The 18,108-nt window shown below is 35.0% G+C and overlaps 1 protein-coding gene and 1 long non-coding RNA gene across 19 annotated transcripts in view; one reads left to right on the forward strand and one right to left on the reverse strand.

Moving 5' to 3' along the window:
* The window catches only part of LOC308185901, an 87,833-nt gene extending 84,229 nt beyond the window's left edge, over positions 1-3,604 (forward strand). Inside the window, exon 2 of the long non-coding RNA XR_013943814.1 lies at positions 1-3,604. This exon is cut by the window's left edge and continues 58,078 nt beyond it. This is a non-coding gene — a long non-coding RNA (uncharacterized lncRNA).
* Positions 1-18,108, reverse strand: part of ARL15 (ARF like GTPase 15) — a 216,847-nt gene that overhangs the window by 115,892 nt on the left and 82,847 nt on the right. For 16 of the 18 annotated variants that reach the window (XM_080574579.1, XM_080574571.1, XM_080574573.1 and 13 more), the window contains one exon: positions 11,858-12,066. In XM_080574579.1, coding sequence (XP_080430705.1) covers positions 11,858-12,066 — 209 coding nt within the window. Of the gene's footprint in view, positions 1-1,201; positions 4,080-8,604; positions 8,711-11,857; positions 12,067-18,108 lie in introns of those variants that run through there. The other 2 variants (XM_080574581.1, XM_080574580.1) reach the window with 2 other exon arrangements.

Consider the following 18,108-nt stretch of genomic DNA (forward strand, 5'->3'; position numbering starts at 1 on the left):
CACCAATGGCATGATTTGTGTTTAATGTTCACTCTAAGAGAAACAATAAATGACAGGAGAAAAGAATCATAATGTGCTGCAGAATACTAGAAATCTACATTCCCGGGCAACTGGTGCTAGATTTTTTTTTTAATATATCTATGTCTATGTATGTATATAAACAATAAATTCAAATAAAAATTATATATTATGCAAACACACGCATACATACTCTCCACAGATCTCAAAATAAGCAGCACGGGCACATAATTAAGGGGTCCCCAGGGCTCATAAAGAAAGTGCAACGACCTTGTTAGTGTTTGGCCTTTCTTTGGCACCCAGTCTCATTGTAAAACAGTCAACCATGAAAGTACTTCAAAAAGCTGGTTTTCTTTTAATATTTACAGCATGAGTACGTAAGGTACCTTATAATGTTTAAAAGAAGCTGGTACTCCTGTATATCTTCCTGGCAAATTCATCATGAACCACAAACTTTCTAATTTACAACTTTCAGAAATCTGAATGCTTTAGAATACTGGGATTTTCAACTTTGCAATTTAATGACAACCCTGCCTTTGGCCTTTCCTGACCTGTTGTGAAGTAAATCAGGCACACTAATGTGGGCTAACAAGTCTTTTTCACACTGTTCGATCACCCTGCATCTTTTTTCTCCGCAGACAACGCCTCTCTCCCACTCTCTGTCTAGCCATCCTCCCTCAAAGCAAACAAAATGGTCACTGTAACCCTGCATTACTGCTCATTAGATCACAGGTTAGTCAAGTGGAACTGCCCGAGGTTCCCAAAGGAGAGCTATACTTCAAAAATCTGTCCATGTCAAATGAAGAAAAAACCCCTGAGCGTGGGGTCACCCAGATCAATGATCAAAAGAGACTGAGAATAGTGGAGGGGAAAAAAAGAAAAAAAAAAAAAAAAGCCCTTTTTTTTTTGTTAAAAACAGCCTTCCATATAATAAATCAGAATACAAAGATACTAAGCTTTTTCTCTCCCTTAACAACACCCTATTTTCACTTTAAAATAGAATACCTTGATTTTCAAAAGATTTTCTAAATATAAGATTATTTTTAAGTATTACAACCGAGATTTCAATAAAACTCAAAATTACCTTAATAAAATTAACAAGAGAAATAATCGTGGAAAATATTAAGGATTTCCCCTTCATTATATATTTAATTATTCAAAAATGTAATTTAAATCGATTTAAACTCAACTATGATTTTAATTTAAACAACTGATACATTCTGAACTTCATGAAAAATGATATAGGTGGTACATCAGCAGAAAAAGTAGTCAACCAGAATTACACAGTTACATTACATTAATAATTACATTACAACGATTCTATTACATGACAGACGTACAGCCATACCAAATACTTGAAGAATGTGTAGCACCATTTCTATAGCCTCTGTTCCGCTTTAAAGAACATACAGCAATTCAGTATGGACAACTAAGAAAACCACCATAAAGTAAGAAACAAAGAAAATAATCTTACAATGAAATAACAACAATTTTATCTGTAACTAATGAGTCTGTATACACAGAACAGATGAAATTACTCAAAGAGTATTGGCTGTATAATAAAGTTCTGTGCACACACATTTTTGAAAACAACTTTGGATAGTCTTTACTTACCCCCAGATGAATGAAAAACAAACAAAAAAGAATCTAGACAGTGTATTTAAAAATCACAGATAATTGTGCTTAATCAAAATGAACTATGTGTTTTCACAAACGACACACATACATTGTGCCATGAATGAAGACAGTGCTGCAGCTAAAGGGATCCCAATGTTTCCTGCAATATCGGTGACAGAACGTCTTTTCATTTACAGCTCTGAAGAGCTTTAGTGCTTTAGTTTTCTGTCCTAAAGAGTAACTAAAATTTCACTCTTATTTCCTTTATCCTCTGCTGCAAGTAAAGGCAGAATTAGGATAGAGGCACGAAGGTATCTAATTTGGAATAGAATCTATGTTACATTTTTAGTTACGATATGGTCTGCTCCGAAGGTCTTGCTGCAATACAACAAAGCAATAGGGAGGCAAAGGAAATACAAATCCTATAAATATTTGAATGTTTCATATAATGTCAATAAAAATGTATTAGCCTTTATTACCTAGCCATTATTACCACAATAACAAAAACAAAAATGACAATACAAATGGCATGATAATACATTATGAACAAGTCTTGGAAAAAGATTAGAGAACAAGCTTGCATTGACAGAGACAGATGGTACAACTTAATTTTAAGTAAATAATGTAACTGTAGCAAGTATTTAATAATATATGCAGTAATCCCAATTATCCTCCTCTTTACATACATGTGTATGAGATGATGGTCTTCATAAGAAAAGCTCATCAACTAATGCAATTTTTTTTGTTTTTAAGTTTCCTAGATGCCTTACAGTGCATATTGAATACAGAACTTCAGCCTGCATTAACTTTAAAAAGGCGTATGTGCATGTACATTGAGGTTTTATTTTTAAGACAGTATTTCTGACCCTTTCAACTCTATATGTGAGCAGATTTTCAACAATCAAAGACAACAGAAAACACGGGAAAAGTAAAGATGTTGAGAAATTGTGTGCGTGCATTGTCATTAAGTATTCTGTGCACTGGTAGTATTCTATTTTTCTAACCAGCACGTAGGGGGTGGACAATTTCAAGGATTACCTGACTAAATCTAAATAATGCACTAATAAGTTTTCAAGAAAAAATAATTTCATCATGTATTTTAATGTCTTCTAGTTTATTCTTCACTAATAAATGAAGAATAAGATTCTAATAAGATCCTTCACTATACTAACTCAAAATTTTGAGCTGTACAGATTCCAGTGGAACAAGTTACTGTTTCATGTCAGACTGCTTCAGATTTTCTAAACTATTTTGAGAAAACATCTATGATTCTAAAGATTCCAGCATGACTAATGATATGATGTAGTATCAACAAATCATCATTAGAATAATGTCATTATATTCAAAACTCTGCTTCTAGTCTTATGAAGAAGATTGTTCCCAGATGCTAGAGAGTGGATAATTCATCTTTCTTCCAGGGTATGTCTGCTGAGTCACTGGAAGAAGGGGATGGGAGAATGGGTCCACTTTTTGAATCAAATGTCATTATATATTGGACAGATTCTGAAGAAGTAATGGACACTGTTCTCAATATACATCCCTGTAGAAGCATGCCTCCAGAGAAAACCAAAAACACCACGGTATTCCATCCTCAGCCTCCTTGACCTGTCACTTAACCACTTTTGAAGCTGCTGAACTCCCTTCCATTCTTCCTTTCTGTTTCATCTCCAGCTGCTCTCTGCTCATCTCTTTTGCTTTAATGCCAGCAAAGTTTATGGGAATGGAGGAGAGGGAGGTGCACAAAGTTTGACAGTGGTCCCTCTTTCTATTCTTCCTGCTATCCCTTCTCTCTGGATTATTTCATTTTCAAAAGCCACAATATCCTGTCTGACATGCAAGCTCATAACTTGGCAACAATCTCTGATTTTGGTTTAAATCATACCCCCTGAACATCTCAGATTTTTTTCCAGAAGCACAATGGCTTGAAGACAACCCAGGAAGAGAAATTAAAAAAAAAAAAAAAAAAGAATTCAGCAACATTAAGGAATAGTAAAGGATCTAATCTCGCTTTATAATGATACATCATTCTTTCTTGGTCCTTGACAAATGCACTGTTGTCCCAGTCATATGCATCCAGAATGCTGATATAAAATGATCCTTTCCCCACCCTGTCACTTGGAACACGCCATTGCTTTGCGATGTCTCAAACATATGCTACTATCTCCACTTCCAGAGCAGCATGGTTCTTTCCCTCTCATAATCATAGGAATTTTATGCTTGCCCACTTAATGCACTTCAACTCTGATGGGCAATGGTGCATCAATTTTCAGTTCTTCTTTCCCTTACGGTACGTACCCCTTATTCTCAGGAGTAACCCCCATCAAGCGTCTTAAGAAATGCTGAGCGTTCAGAGGCATCAAAAGAATCCCATACTCAACCTCCTTCCCATTCTGGAATGACCAATAAAGATGCTCACATCACGATCCTCCATGAAGGGTAAGCATCTAATTTTCATGGAATGCAAAGAGACCAGAAATTCATTTCATACACTGTGTACCTATTCAAATAAAACAATTATTATGTGATCATAATCAAGCTTTTTTTTAAATTCTTCTGTTACACTGAGTACCAAATATAAATGATACAGAAAAGAGTTTAACTATGCAGTAAATAAAAGATGGATGATATATTTTATTACCAAACATATTTTAGTACTAAAGACATTTTATTACTTTCACTTAAAAAAGAAAAAAAAAAGGCATTAAGGGAGGAAGGGCATGTCTTCATCTTTTAAGCAGCAGAAGCTTATATTGTTGTGCTTAAGAATTAATTCTACTAAAAATAAGGATGTCTGAAAGGAAAACACATCCTAAATCACTTACACAATTGCAGAGCTTTCACAAACTTGATCCAGTGCACTACTAAATACTTTTCCGTTTTTTTCATCTGATCGGGAAACTTTCTTTTTTCCTTTTTTTTTTTTTTAGAAAACATGTAGAGTTCCTTTTAGAGATCATTTATACAGCCACTAGTGAGTTCCATTTGAAATAGTTATTTATTCTGAAGGAAATACAACTTCTCTTGCTCATGCAAGATGTCTCAAACAGTAATCAAATTTCTGAGCACTCACGAATTCCTCTGAAGAGCAGTTTCACAGACTTAGAGGCCCAAAAGGATCATTATGATCATGTAGTCAGATTTGTATCCAACGGGCCTCAGGATTTCATTTAATAATTCTCAACTAAATCTCAGCAACTTTTGACCAAACAAAAAAGGTTTCAGACAGAACTCCAAGAAGCTGTGCTTTTCTCAGCTCCCACAGTCCTTACTTAATGAATACCACAAAAGCATTCGGAAGTATACAAATATATATAAAAATCTGTATTCATCTTTTAGCAAATGTTTTTTGTATGTGAAAGCAGCTCAGTTTCTTGCAGATGTATTCGTCAAGGAATTTACCACTCAGAGATTTATAATTCTTTGTTAAAATGGACACGCACATTTGTACAGTTTGGTTACTTGTAAGCTATATTATTCACCTATTACCAACAACTCCAAATTACCATCTGATCTTATGAAAATATGGTGGGAGGGGAAGAGGGGAGTAGGAGGTATCTGCCATGGCCTCGTTTATTATAAAACAGTAATTGAAACAAATCCATCTAAAGAAAAGGGTGTTTACTGTTTGGATCCTCCATGTCATTCTTCACCTTTTTATAAAGGGATTTTCATAAAAAGAGACCTTCTGGACAGATTTATTTATTTACAAATCCTTAAACAGCCTTTACAATTCCTTTTCGGCTCATCTTAATTTTTTCTTTGCTCACCATTATTTCCTACCGTGCTAGTGATTCAAAGAGAACAGAAAAAATACAGATTCTTCCAGATTTGCAATTTCTTATTTTAATTTCTTTAAAAGGTCACTTGCATTTTGCAGCAGTAAATATTTACTACCCAACTTGCTATTAGTATAATTATTCTAACAATGCAATGATTAAAGCATACTCTACCTCCTAAATATTTACATTGGACACAGACTTGCAACCCTATAAACCTGTTTTGTTGTTCACATCCAACTAGGGCATGGATCTACTTACAGATTATTTTATACTGATTTTTATATTCCTGTATTATATTTTGTTTATATTACTTTATTTTAGGATCTTTTTATACGTAAGTGCTCTAACTGTTCTGAAGAAATTCTTTTATCAGAAAGGGAGATTTCCTATGAGATGTGTAAATAGGAATCATTTCAACATTGTTCTAAGCATGGCAAAATCAGTATTTCCTAAACATCAGTTTATAAATGTTGTCCTCTCCTGCAAATGTATTCATAACTGAAGCCTGACAAATAACTCCACAGTTCTTGCAGAGGCCACAGTTGTGAAGGAAACAGCCAATACTTAAAATAGCAGAGTCCAGTTCCAAAACAATCTTCAAATATCAGGGGATACACCTTGGACGAGAAGTATTTGCTGTGAAGGGATTGCAAATATTAAGGTCATTTAGGTCACTATGATCTCAAAACAGGGTAGGAATCCATATTTTGGCTATTTGCTGCAGTAATTTGAAGATAAATTATTTCGCAAATAGCTTTTTGAGGAACTAAAAATCTGCCCGCAATTTAACTTTGCTATAGATGTCGTCCCGGTCAAAGTACACAGATTTGCAACAGCTGGTCTTTAAGAGTTCGGGTAGGTGAACTGATTTGCAAGGTCTGAGCAGGGCAAGAATGGGACTGAGTGCAGCCAGTATACTTCCATTTTTGCTCTTGGCTTCAGGCTGGTTTTTTTGTTTGTTTTTTTTAATTTAATTATTATTTTCTGCTTCTGGAGGTACAATCTTTTCAAAGCTTTTAGCTGAGATACTGAACTCTCTCTGAAACTTAACCTCTTACCAACTTATCAATGCCATTTTTCAGATTGTTAGTAGTGACATCTATAATAATATTCACACATTGGAAAGTTGAAAGGTTTTCCAAAAAGAAATTATTTTTACCTAACCAACAGAAAATACAAGACAAACTATGGCAAAATAGCACAAGGACACTGATCTACCTTACACACAATAAGAAGTAATTAAGTCCTGGAATTAAGCATGTCATGTGCAGCCAGCTTGGACTATAAAGCGTCAGGCCCAGAAAGAACAGTTTCCATAGCTCTCCAGATCCCCTGCACAGCCCCTGATAAACCTGGCCATTGTACTGCAACAATTTAGTTTCAAGAAACTTAAGGCATCAAAACAACATTGTTTATCTACACAATTAATTCCAGACTTAAACAAGAGAGGAAAAGCTTGCGGTGTAACAGTCCCTACATCACTGTAGTGGTTCACTTAGCAAGGAGAGCCACCCTCTGCTTTTCCGCTAGCAGAAAACCAAACTGGACACCATCCACAACTGAAAACCCAAACACCTTAAAATAATGTCAAATAAATAAAAACACCACAATTCATGCAATCAAGGGACCAATCTTTCACATTTGATTTTGAAAATACTGTTTGTAATTCAATGACATTTTTAATCATGCTCTAATGAAGAAAAAAGAAAAGTGGAAAGACTTTCCTCAGGAGTTTCACACACCCATCAGTACTTCAACTTTAAAGCAAGACCTCCTACACAAGAGAAAAAAGCACGTGTGATCAGCTCACATAATATTTTTTCACCTTTTTTCCTGACAATATTTAGAAAGATAACAAAGAAAGATAATCTTAAAACAGACTGAGAAGACTGTCTGCTAGTCTCATTGCATATTAAATGTGCTGGCACATCTAAAAAAGGAAATTTAGAAGACTTCTTCAATGATTTCCACTGGAACAAGTGGTCAAAAATCTAAAGATATGAAAGAAATGTGTTAATTATTTGCACTTTTGGATAAGCAAAAGAAAACACAACAAAAATTAAACTCTATGGATGTCTTCACATATGTGATCTTGCAAGCAGCCTTGTATCTTAAAACAAACAAACAAAACAAAACAAATAAAACACCACGAAACCGAAAACCAGAAACTCCCCAAAATCAACATTCCACCACCAAATATGTAGCTTCACTACTGAACTGGCAAAGCTTCACAGTCCAATTCAGTTTCTGCTTTCATCAGCCTGATGGGGCTTCTACAATTCTTCAATACATTCAGGTAAGTGTTTGCCTGTTCCTGAAGCACAATGGCCGCGAACAGCTTCCAACTCATCCTACCTGTCACTCCTAAATATTTTTGCGACTTTGGAGGTAAGTGACTCACAGTTTGCATACTGGTTCAAATCATAGGAATGTACTGAAAAATCCAGCTTCCAGTATTAGCACACAAAGCAACACAGATTCCAAAATAAAAATCAACAAGTGAACAGGTTCACTTGCAAAGCAATTTACAATACTCTTAACACCAAAAACCTCCTGTTATATTTTAAGCCTTTAAAGAAATTTGACTAATCAAAAACACTTGTCTATAACCAAAAGCAACTTTTGATGGAACACCAGAAATACACTCCATCAGAAAAATATCTATCTATCTATATATTATGGTTTATATATATATAATTTATTTAATTTTATGCATTTATGTAATATACACATATATAATTAGGTACACTGTTCTAGAATTGCACCCAGTATTTTGGAAACAGTGGCCAAACTGCTATGCCACTCTCACACGATCTTCCCCATCTGTTGAGTAACTAATTTTTGTTTTGTTTGCAACTCTAAATTTTTTAATACAGGAGGGTTCCAATATAGCAGTAAGAACAGACTTCCACAAGATTAATTCTTCATTACTGTAATTTTAAACTAAAATAAGGTTATTTTGCAATATACCTATTAACTTAAATATTATTGCCTCAGTTTTATGCTCCAGTTAATGCACTTAGCAGCTATTTGAAATCATTTAAGTATGCGCTAGTGCTACAACAAACATCAAAACAACTTACAAATACCTTTAATACGGGAAGATGAAATAAATACCATGCAAGTTGATATAACAGAATTAAGAGGTACATCTTCATTCCCAGCTTCTAGAATAAAATGTCAAATGTACCTTTTTTGGTTTACTGTCCTTCTAGTGGGAAGTGTCCCTGCCCATGGCAAGGGATTGAAACTGGATGATCTTTAAGGTTCCTTCCAACCCAAACTATTCTGTGATTCTATGATTTAAAAAATAAAAAAATAAATAAATAAAGGAAACCCAACCAGCAACTGAATAGAGGAAGATAAGATCACATTTCTGATCAGTATTTCAGTTTAGTTTCTCCTGTAAGTTTTCATGATCACTTCAGTAACATGAAGTATATTCTCCAATCATGCCTGAAAATGTTCAATTACATTTCATGATTAAACAAACTGACTGGATATTCTCCAAAAAAGCTATTGTAATTTTGAATTGAGCTATTCATGATATTGTTTAATACTTAAAGTATATAGCTTCTATGATATTGTTTTAACCTATGCAATGCATAGAAAAAAAGACTTAAAATAAAATATAAAATTCTGAAAAGCTAAAGCAACTGCACTTCCCAACAATAAATATAACTAACATCTGTTGCAGAAAGTGCTTGGCAGTTTTACAGTTTTGTGAAGGATTTTTGTTGTAGATAAATATTTTTCTACAATTCCTATTACACACAACTCAACTCAGACATTTTCTTTAATTATACTCCAAGGGGTCCTATCATATCCATTAAAGAAAGGCAACTTGTTGTCTAAAAGAAGACATACATAATTTTAAACTTCAACTGTGTTTCATTTATCTTATGACACAAAAAAAAGCATGGAACTATCTAAACTTCATGTAGTTCTGCAAAAAAAGTCTAACAAAACTGCCAATGCTTAACAGATTTTCTTTATTAAATTTTTAAAAATGCTCTTTTTAGGAATAAGAAATGGTGATGTGATGAGTCAGCATTTTCCTTTCATGTCAGACCTCACTAATGAGGACAAAAGCACAGCAAAACCTCTAAGAAACCAAGAAATTTCTATTTCAACATCTGGAAAATTGAGTAAGACTCCCACTTTGCATTCACAGCAAGCACATGACATCACTTTTTTCAGGGATGAAATACCAGGAATAACTTTGTGACAGCCCCCTTCAGTTCAAAATACTTTTTTTTTTTCTCGACTATTCTTAAGTAAAAAATTCACAGACATACACCCCACGATACAGAATTTTTGTTCTGAAGATATGCATTAGCTGTGTGCATTCAACAAAATTATTGTATTCAGCATTTCATACAGACTCAAAGTAGCAATCAAGACTTGTTTGCTACAAGTATAAACCAAGATTTTTTTAAAAGCATTCAGTAGAAATGTATTTAAATACTGCTGTAAGCATATAAAGATCTGTTACTCCACTGAGATATCAAACAATTGGTAATGATGTGGAGGGATAAAGAGAGAAAGAGGGTACTGTCAATAAAAGAGAAGAAACATTACCTCTAAATACACAAAGGATTTGGTATATGCCCAGAAGTCTACCCAAATGGGCTCAACTGCAAAATGAAGAGTTACATCTATAACTTGCCATGGAGCAAACCAACTGGCATATAGCACATGGCACAAAGACATCATTCCTCTCCTATATTCACTTTTCATATGAAACCAGAGAAAGAACATTTCTTAAACAGATTTATAACCAAACTTTCAATTAACGTTAAACCCAATATGGCCATTTCAAAAAGGAAAAAAATAGTAAAACAATAAATGCTTGAAAATAGTTAAATCATGAAAAAAAAATCCATTGATGGAAACTAATCTGTATTACTCTATGAAAAAAAAGGGTAAAATCAAAATACCTTGGGCATATTTGAAGAACTAAATGAAACCAGTCATGTATTCGGATAATGTCAGTTTTCAAGTGAAAGGCTGAGGAATATATGGTTTGTTTTTACCTTGCACAATAAACTAGAATAAATTAATAGCTTGATATATTAAAATACACATTACATTTCCTCCAAATATTCATTACTTCTTCCTACATCCATTTTTAGGTGAACAAGACCTAGAATTGTAGATTCAATCCCTGCATCATTTCAGCTTACTTTTTTATGCAACTTAAAATCCAAATCCAATTTTTTTTTGTTTTTCTCTTTTAAACACAGAATCTTGGAGGAAAGGATCAGCGATTTAATACAGATTTTTACATTTCAATTTACACAATTTTCACTTACTTTCTTCCTCATATTAAAAACATCACTATTCACATTTCTCCTACTTAACACATAATAAACTTAACTATATTGTCTCTTTTGGCATAGAAAGCATAAAGCAGCAGAGAAAGTACATGCAAATATACTGCACAAATAGCAGTTATCCTACAGATGATTAAGTTTTGCATTGAATCAAATATGCATTCTTCATAAATATCATATTTTAGACAAAGATGTACACCTAAGAAAGGAAGAATTTCAAATACCAATCAGCAACACAGTAAAGTGCTGAAACAGTTTTGACTCTGATGTATGAAAAACACCACTCACAGAACAAACAAGATTTCACGTATAATCTTTAATATGAAGAGTTCTTTAAATGACAGTTATGAACAGAATGACACAACAGGATTTTAATTTCTTCCTACAACTTCAGAAGAAAAGTTTTTCAAGAAGAGTAAGTAACTTTCAGCATTTCCTCAATTTCATTAGAATGTGTGAGAAAAGAATTTTTCAGAAACTTAAGAGCACTGTAAACTTAAGAAACTTAAGAGCACGTTTCAGTACACTGAAAAGAAGAATTATGTAATTTACCATGTGATAGCTAGAAATTAGACAAAAACATTACTGCTTAAAAGAAGAAAATCAGAACAGCTCAAGAACTTCACAACAGGAATTGCAACTCTGCCCTCACTTCATTACATAAAACTTCAGAAAAAAAGCTTTTATATAAAGGCTACCCATGGCTGCAAACAATCTATTGCTTTAAGCAGTTGCATAGAATAATGGGATACTAGAAGATTAAAAGTAATAGAAAAAAAAAAAGCAAAACAACAACAAAAAACACTGTCCCAGCAGCTTTTGATAAGAGTAGTTAAAATGTCTTTTCTCCCTTCAGCAAAATACAGCGAAAAAGCAGAACTGTGTTTGTATCCAAGTATCACTTGTTTGTTTTCCAGAGCAACTAAGCCTGTATAGAGTGCATTGGACTAAATTCTTAGGGGCAGGGGCTGTTCTTGGTCTGTGTACTTACAACAAAGGCTAACTGAGGCCAGTTCATAACTAGGATGTCTGGGTAATAAGTAATAATGGGTCAGTGGTGTGCAGACAGTAAATACAAACAGGCAAGATGCTGCCACGTTAACATACCTCTTGTACGGAGCGAGCTGCTGGCTTGTCTTGATGATTGGCCAGTATTAAAAACGGCAAAGTACATAACTGGGGGTGCTGGAGAGCTGAATGCAGTTCATTCCTAGCAGTTTCTAGGTCATCTTCAGAGGAGGCACTGTCTAATACAAATATTACCCCTTGGGATCCTTGGTAGTAACGACTCCAGTATTTCCTGATATTGTCAGCCCCTTTCAAGACAATAATAAGAGCTAATTAAAATAAATATAATTGAACAGTCTTAACACTTATAACCAAAAATAATCCTTCTACTTAGAACAATCAAAGCAATCTACTAAATTTTCTCTCATAAACGCACATTAAAAAAAGCAACCATAAATCCGGGACACACGTACACAAACACAAACATAGAAACTAACATCGTTTAAATAAGGAAAGAATGTGACTCAAGGCATTGAAAGTTTCTGCTCCATAAACAATTACTGGCAGAACTACTACACTTTCAATGTTGGCTAGGCTAATCCCATACTTTCCAACTGAAATATCCTGATAATAACAAGTAGACAGGACATCCTTTGCCCATTCTTTTTTCCTTAGCCATGTAGCTTAACCTGTGGTTCCTGTTATGTCAGTTGTTCATTATTAAGTATGGTAAGGTCTTTCAGTTTACCTCCAAACCATCATATATTTCATAATCAGTGAAAAGAGGTGTCAGGAAAACGTACTAAAGTTGCAATTACACATTTAATGAGGAAAATCGTGATACAATAGTGAGTTGAACAGGGAATGAGGCGATAGGGTGACAGTTTGCAAAGGTATTAATTTCAACTACTTTTACTATCTCAGCCACATGACAGATTCTGGAAGAGCCCAACACTAGACACGTACGTGACTGACTGTACAGGCTTATGTGCCACAGTAAATTTTAGGACACAGTTCAGTGGCACTCAGCCAACTCAACAGAAGCCAAGCAATAAGGTTATCTATAGAAAGCTTTTGTCTCCCCTGGAGAGCAGCATATGTTGTAACACTGAGGTAGGAAAAAAAAATTATTTGACAGCTGTCAAACTATCTAAACAACAATTTGGACACGGGCTATTCTTTGAATGTCTGAATCTGGCACTACACTCATGGGGACTATCATTAAAAAGTGAACAGCAACAGCAATACGGTAGGAGAAAACTTGACATGTCTGCAAGACAGTGATTTGAAGAAATGTGCTGAATTTTTTTGGATACATACACTTTACATACACTATTCTTACGTTGATATAGGGAAAAGTGAACTTTAATGTTGAGATGGATACCAAGTTCTGATAATAAGAAAACTCCATTTTCCGATGGAACAAAACTCTGACTACGAAGTTTTTGACCAACATGTAGTCATAAAATGAGAATTTAATGCAATACTATTACTATAACTTTGCTATGACACTTAAAATATTAACTTAATTTGTGCATTGTACAACTGAAAAGAGACACTAAAAAACAGGTGAAGAAATCAAAATTTAAGAAGGAATTCGCACCATTTTGCTTTACGCATCCAACACTGAGTATTCAAATCTCACTCCATGGAGTTACTCCCTTCACTGTTCTGATGACACTGGAACCTGAAGCACTCTGTCTCTGTCTTGCACCCAGCACAATCTAGGTAGCTAATTAACATCGTGAATACACACTTTTTCCTACAGAGAATACTGGATTCAGATCTGAACGCTGGTTTTATGCAAAAGACCTAAAGGATTGGTTACTTGACAGTCATGGGATTTAGTCAAGACCTTGCTTAATTTCTTTACTAATTTAACCAGGCTCATGAAGTAATGATGTACAAACAGGACATGTATTTCTTTTACTTTATTGTCAACTTCTGAAGATCAACATTACTTATACAGGAGAGGGATTGCATTGGAAGTTAATTGTATGTTTCCTTACCACTGTAATATCTATCAATTGTATTTGTACAGAAATGAAAGAATTTCATAGCACCTATTATATACACACCAGTCCTTCCAAACAACTCACTGTAACAGAACCAAGGAGAACTAGCGGCCACAGGAGTTTTCAGCCTGAGAGACTCTACTTAACACAGCAATGCACAGCAGTGTCAGCCACAGTCATCTGAGTATCACATTACTTGAAAAAAAAAAAAAAAAAAGATTATAATTTTCAGGGAACTAAAAGGCCAACAACATGACCAGTTCTTCGAAAGTGTTTTTTGTGCCTTTTTTTTTTTTTTGTCGTAGTAATATAACAACTCTCACCTACCCTAAGATTCAGCCAGCTTCTTTTCAACCACATGTTGCTGCCAAACCCAGAGTATTATCTTAGTAAGATTACTGACTATTTCTAAGGAAAAAAAAACGCTGTGCTTCATTCATGGCAATATGAGGCTACCTTTATTTCCCTCCTTTTCAGTGCTTGTAAGAGAACAGAACATAGTATCACAGAAGAATTTCACTGAAAAGAACTTGAAGGTGTCAAATTTGTTAGCTGTCAAACTTGCAGCAAGTCTGCATTGATAGCATAAATGCCACACAGCCTTTGCATCAAGATAATCTAGCCTGTGCATGAATGCTTCTGTTAAACTCAAGTTTATGAAAAACATCTCTCTCACCTCTTCTCTGCCTTCCATGCTTCCCCACTGAGAAGTCAGGCCTTCAGTATTTTCCCTATTAGCTAACACAGGTGCCGTCTCCAGCTTTGAATTTCCAGCTATTCTGATATTTAAAACTGTTAGAACAACATTTAGGTTGCAAGCACGTGCAAGTTTTAAAAACACCATATATACACTTGTCTGTGAAGAGGCAGTTCGATCTCCTTAAGCATCTCCTTAGGTATGTTATACTGCCATCTTAAAATGTGGAATTTAAAATAAAAATTTCCCGCTCTAGTCAGAGGAAAGGACGAAAAGAAAACATGTGTCCTGCAATATGCTCTAACATTTATTAAAGCCTTAAGCTTTAATAGCCTGCAGTAGGTGACACACCACAGTAAACTGGACTTTATAGATGACAATTGTTCACAGCCTTCCCTCTCCACCCCCCCCCCCCCCCTTTTTTCCCCTCTATCTAAACACACAGTAAGTCCTCTAGAGCAAGGAAAGAATGGTTGGCAACTAGAAAAGCATCCACCAGTTTCTTCTCTACCCACTATGCCGTATCTACTCTCCCTCCAGCTGTCCTGTAGACGCCCACAGCAGCTGGGATCACAGATGAAGCAACACAACTTCCCAGACTGAAGAGTGCTACCAGTGCCCAGCGTCTCAGATGCAACCTCATCTTAACTGGAGTCACACCTTCAGCTACAGCACAGACAATCTCCTACGGAAAGCTCTTTATGCATCTGTCTCTACGGCACTTGACACCAGCAAGCATATAAAGAATGCAGGAAGTCTACCACAGCTGTGTTATTTCTGTCTGTCTAGCCCTTCTGCTGACTGGCTCACAAAACTTTGAATCAGCTTTAGCCTTTCAAAGCTGTTTCTGGCTAGAATCAAAAACTCAAATTTTTTTTTTTTTTTGGGGGGGGGGTTGAAGGGGTGGGCGGGCACTGTTCGTAAAATGTAGGTGTAGTTTATGGTGATAAACTAGGATGCTATCTGTACTCCACCCTTTGATTCAGCCTGAAGAAAACCAAGTAGCAAATCCATCAGGAGACAGAGGTTTTTTGTTTGTTTGTTTTGTTTTTAAGCAAACCAAGAAATTTCTACTTTTCACAAAAATCCTACTCAATAAAAAACAGCCCCTACTCTGCAGAAAGTGAAACTAGAAAATTTGTGGGGTTTTTTTGCTTATCCTATTGTAGATAGGCAGGCAGTGCTTACATGACTCCAATTTGCTTTGAGTTAAATAGTAAATTTCTATTCACACTGTAAAAAGCTAATTGTAGAAGAATATTTTCCCAGAACAGTGGAAAGATCACTACTGCTCAGTCCTTGTCTGAATTGCATCAGGACTCAAGTTAACAAAGTTAGTAAACAGGTGTAAATGATTCTTATCTATGAAATGAGGAAACTATGTGGAAGAGCTTAGGCACCATTTGAACAGAAGTCTTGAGTATGATTGATAGCAAACAGATCCATCTTTAATGCTTTCAGAAGCTGAACATCTCTGTGCAACTCACAGCTTGGACAGCTCATCAGGGTCATCTAAAAATGTCATCTGCTAAGATGTTCTGTAAACTGTTAGATGCAGATATGTCACAGATGGCATTACATACACTCCATGACCAGATTTTGTAGAGGTGTCAACTGCCTTTTAGTCAAATACAGTAATGAGATTTTATTGCTTTGTTTTAGTATGTCCCTGTTAGGATTACTTAGGCTGGCATTTACTTGTGGGATCAGTTTTCTGATGACTAAATAGACGAAATTTAGCTGCTCTACCAGCCTATGTTAAAAGAGCGTTCAGTCTTCCCCCCTTTCTCCACAGAACAAAGGAAGGTGGTTTGCCCATACCTATTTAAAAATTAAATGCTAATTAACAGGTCAACATACTCCCCTCCTACCTCATCTTTTTCTTTACTACCTGACAGCTACTGCCATCTTCTCCAGGTGTTTACATTTTCCATTCAACATGGTTTGCATGACAGTATGACTACCCCTCCTACTCTCTTCTCTCTCTGGCTCTTTATTTCCAAATTAGGACAAAATACGCATGCTTTGTTTAACCAATCCTGTTTAAAAGTTATTGGTTCTCGAGCTCTCACCTACACAATTAATTTGGCTGGTTTAAGGGTGTGAATTTATTACTTTGGTCATGAAGCTTAAGGAGAAACAGCAGTGGGGAGGACAGTTCTCTTATCCTGGGCTTGCTCAACTGCATGGAGCTTCAAGCATCCCTGATACTAAGCACTCCACTTTTGCTAACTGGTTAATACGTTTTGTCTTAAATGGAATTTAAAAGATGATTACACAACATGTTGGTTATCTATGCTCATGAAAAAAGCCTTTAGGTAGCTTACAAAAATCTAACACAAACACATGACAATGCATCTTAGTACATAAAACAGAGAAAGTTAATAAATCCTATAACATGTTGTTAGTATTTTTTGGAATCAGTAAGAATAAAAAGAGCTATTCTCGTCCAAAATTATTCATTTAAATTTGACCAGGTTCAAATAGGCTTATTCAAAAAACAAAACCAAACAAAACCAAACAAACAAAACCAACCAAACAAAAAAAAAACACCCACAACTGTAAATTATTAGGTGGCCTACAGTTTGGGCCTGTAATCTTGACATAGGCCTAAGTATCCATGTCATGACAACTGCCCTAATTTTATATTCTGCTCTGACAGCATTACAGCAGTGAATGACTGAATAAACATACTGAATAAATGCTGGCTGCAGGTGCTGGGTCTTAAGGCTGGAAACAAACTCCTTAGAGCCAAAAAAAAAAAAGCTTCATAGTGCCTTTGCACCTTCATTATCTGTCTTGAGAATAAACTTCAGCATTCAGTATCCCAAATTTCTTTTATTAAAACAGTGTTAAAAAATTTCAAACAATACATTAGCACGCTTTATTTTTCCATTCTTTCCCCATTCTTCCTTATGTTCATCAAACACGATTTCATTCAGAGTTTTCACCAGAGATTACTGCACCATAGCAGAAAATCATCACATCTGTAATTTCTTTTTGCACCATTACTCAGTTAAGTTGTGTAATTCAGAGAGATGTTTCAAGTTACCACGGTAAGAGTGCATTCTGAAAGAACATGGTTTGGGGCATACCACATCTTCACAGCAATTCAAACTACAGACAGTATTTTATGGACAAAGTTTTTGGAAGAAAGTGGTACTTTAATTTCACAAAAAGCAGGAAGGAATTGTGGTGTATCAAAATAAAAAGTTACAGAATGGAAAGTTCAGCTTGGTCAGTAACTAAAGGAAGATATTTTTTTCAAATAATTCAAGCAAATAAAAGAAGAGTTCTTTTTCAAGTAATTCAAGCAGGCCTAAGTTTGATTTGAAAATTGGAATCAAATGTTTATAAATTAAGCATTTAATATTTATGGAATGGGATAAAAACACTGATTTCTGGTAGGGAGGCAGTCTAGCTTAAAAAAAATAAATAATAAATAAATAGAAAGCAAAACTAGGATTTTTGTTTTGTTTTAATATTCTAGTACCCTGTTCTTAAAAAAAATGCAAAAAGTACAGCAAACTTTGTTCCATGTCCCAAACCTTGAAGACCGATGAAGAAATAATCAAACCATAACAGATGAAAGAAGACAACTGTTTTCTATATGCTTTGCATGAAGTTTTACAATCCCT

This window comes from Anser brachyrhynchus (assembly GCF_964034855.1).
Source record: "Anser brachyrhynchus genome assembly, chromosome: Z".
NCBI lineage: Eukaryota > Metazoa > Chordata > Aves > Anseriformes > Anatidae > Anser > Anser brachyrhynchus.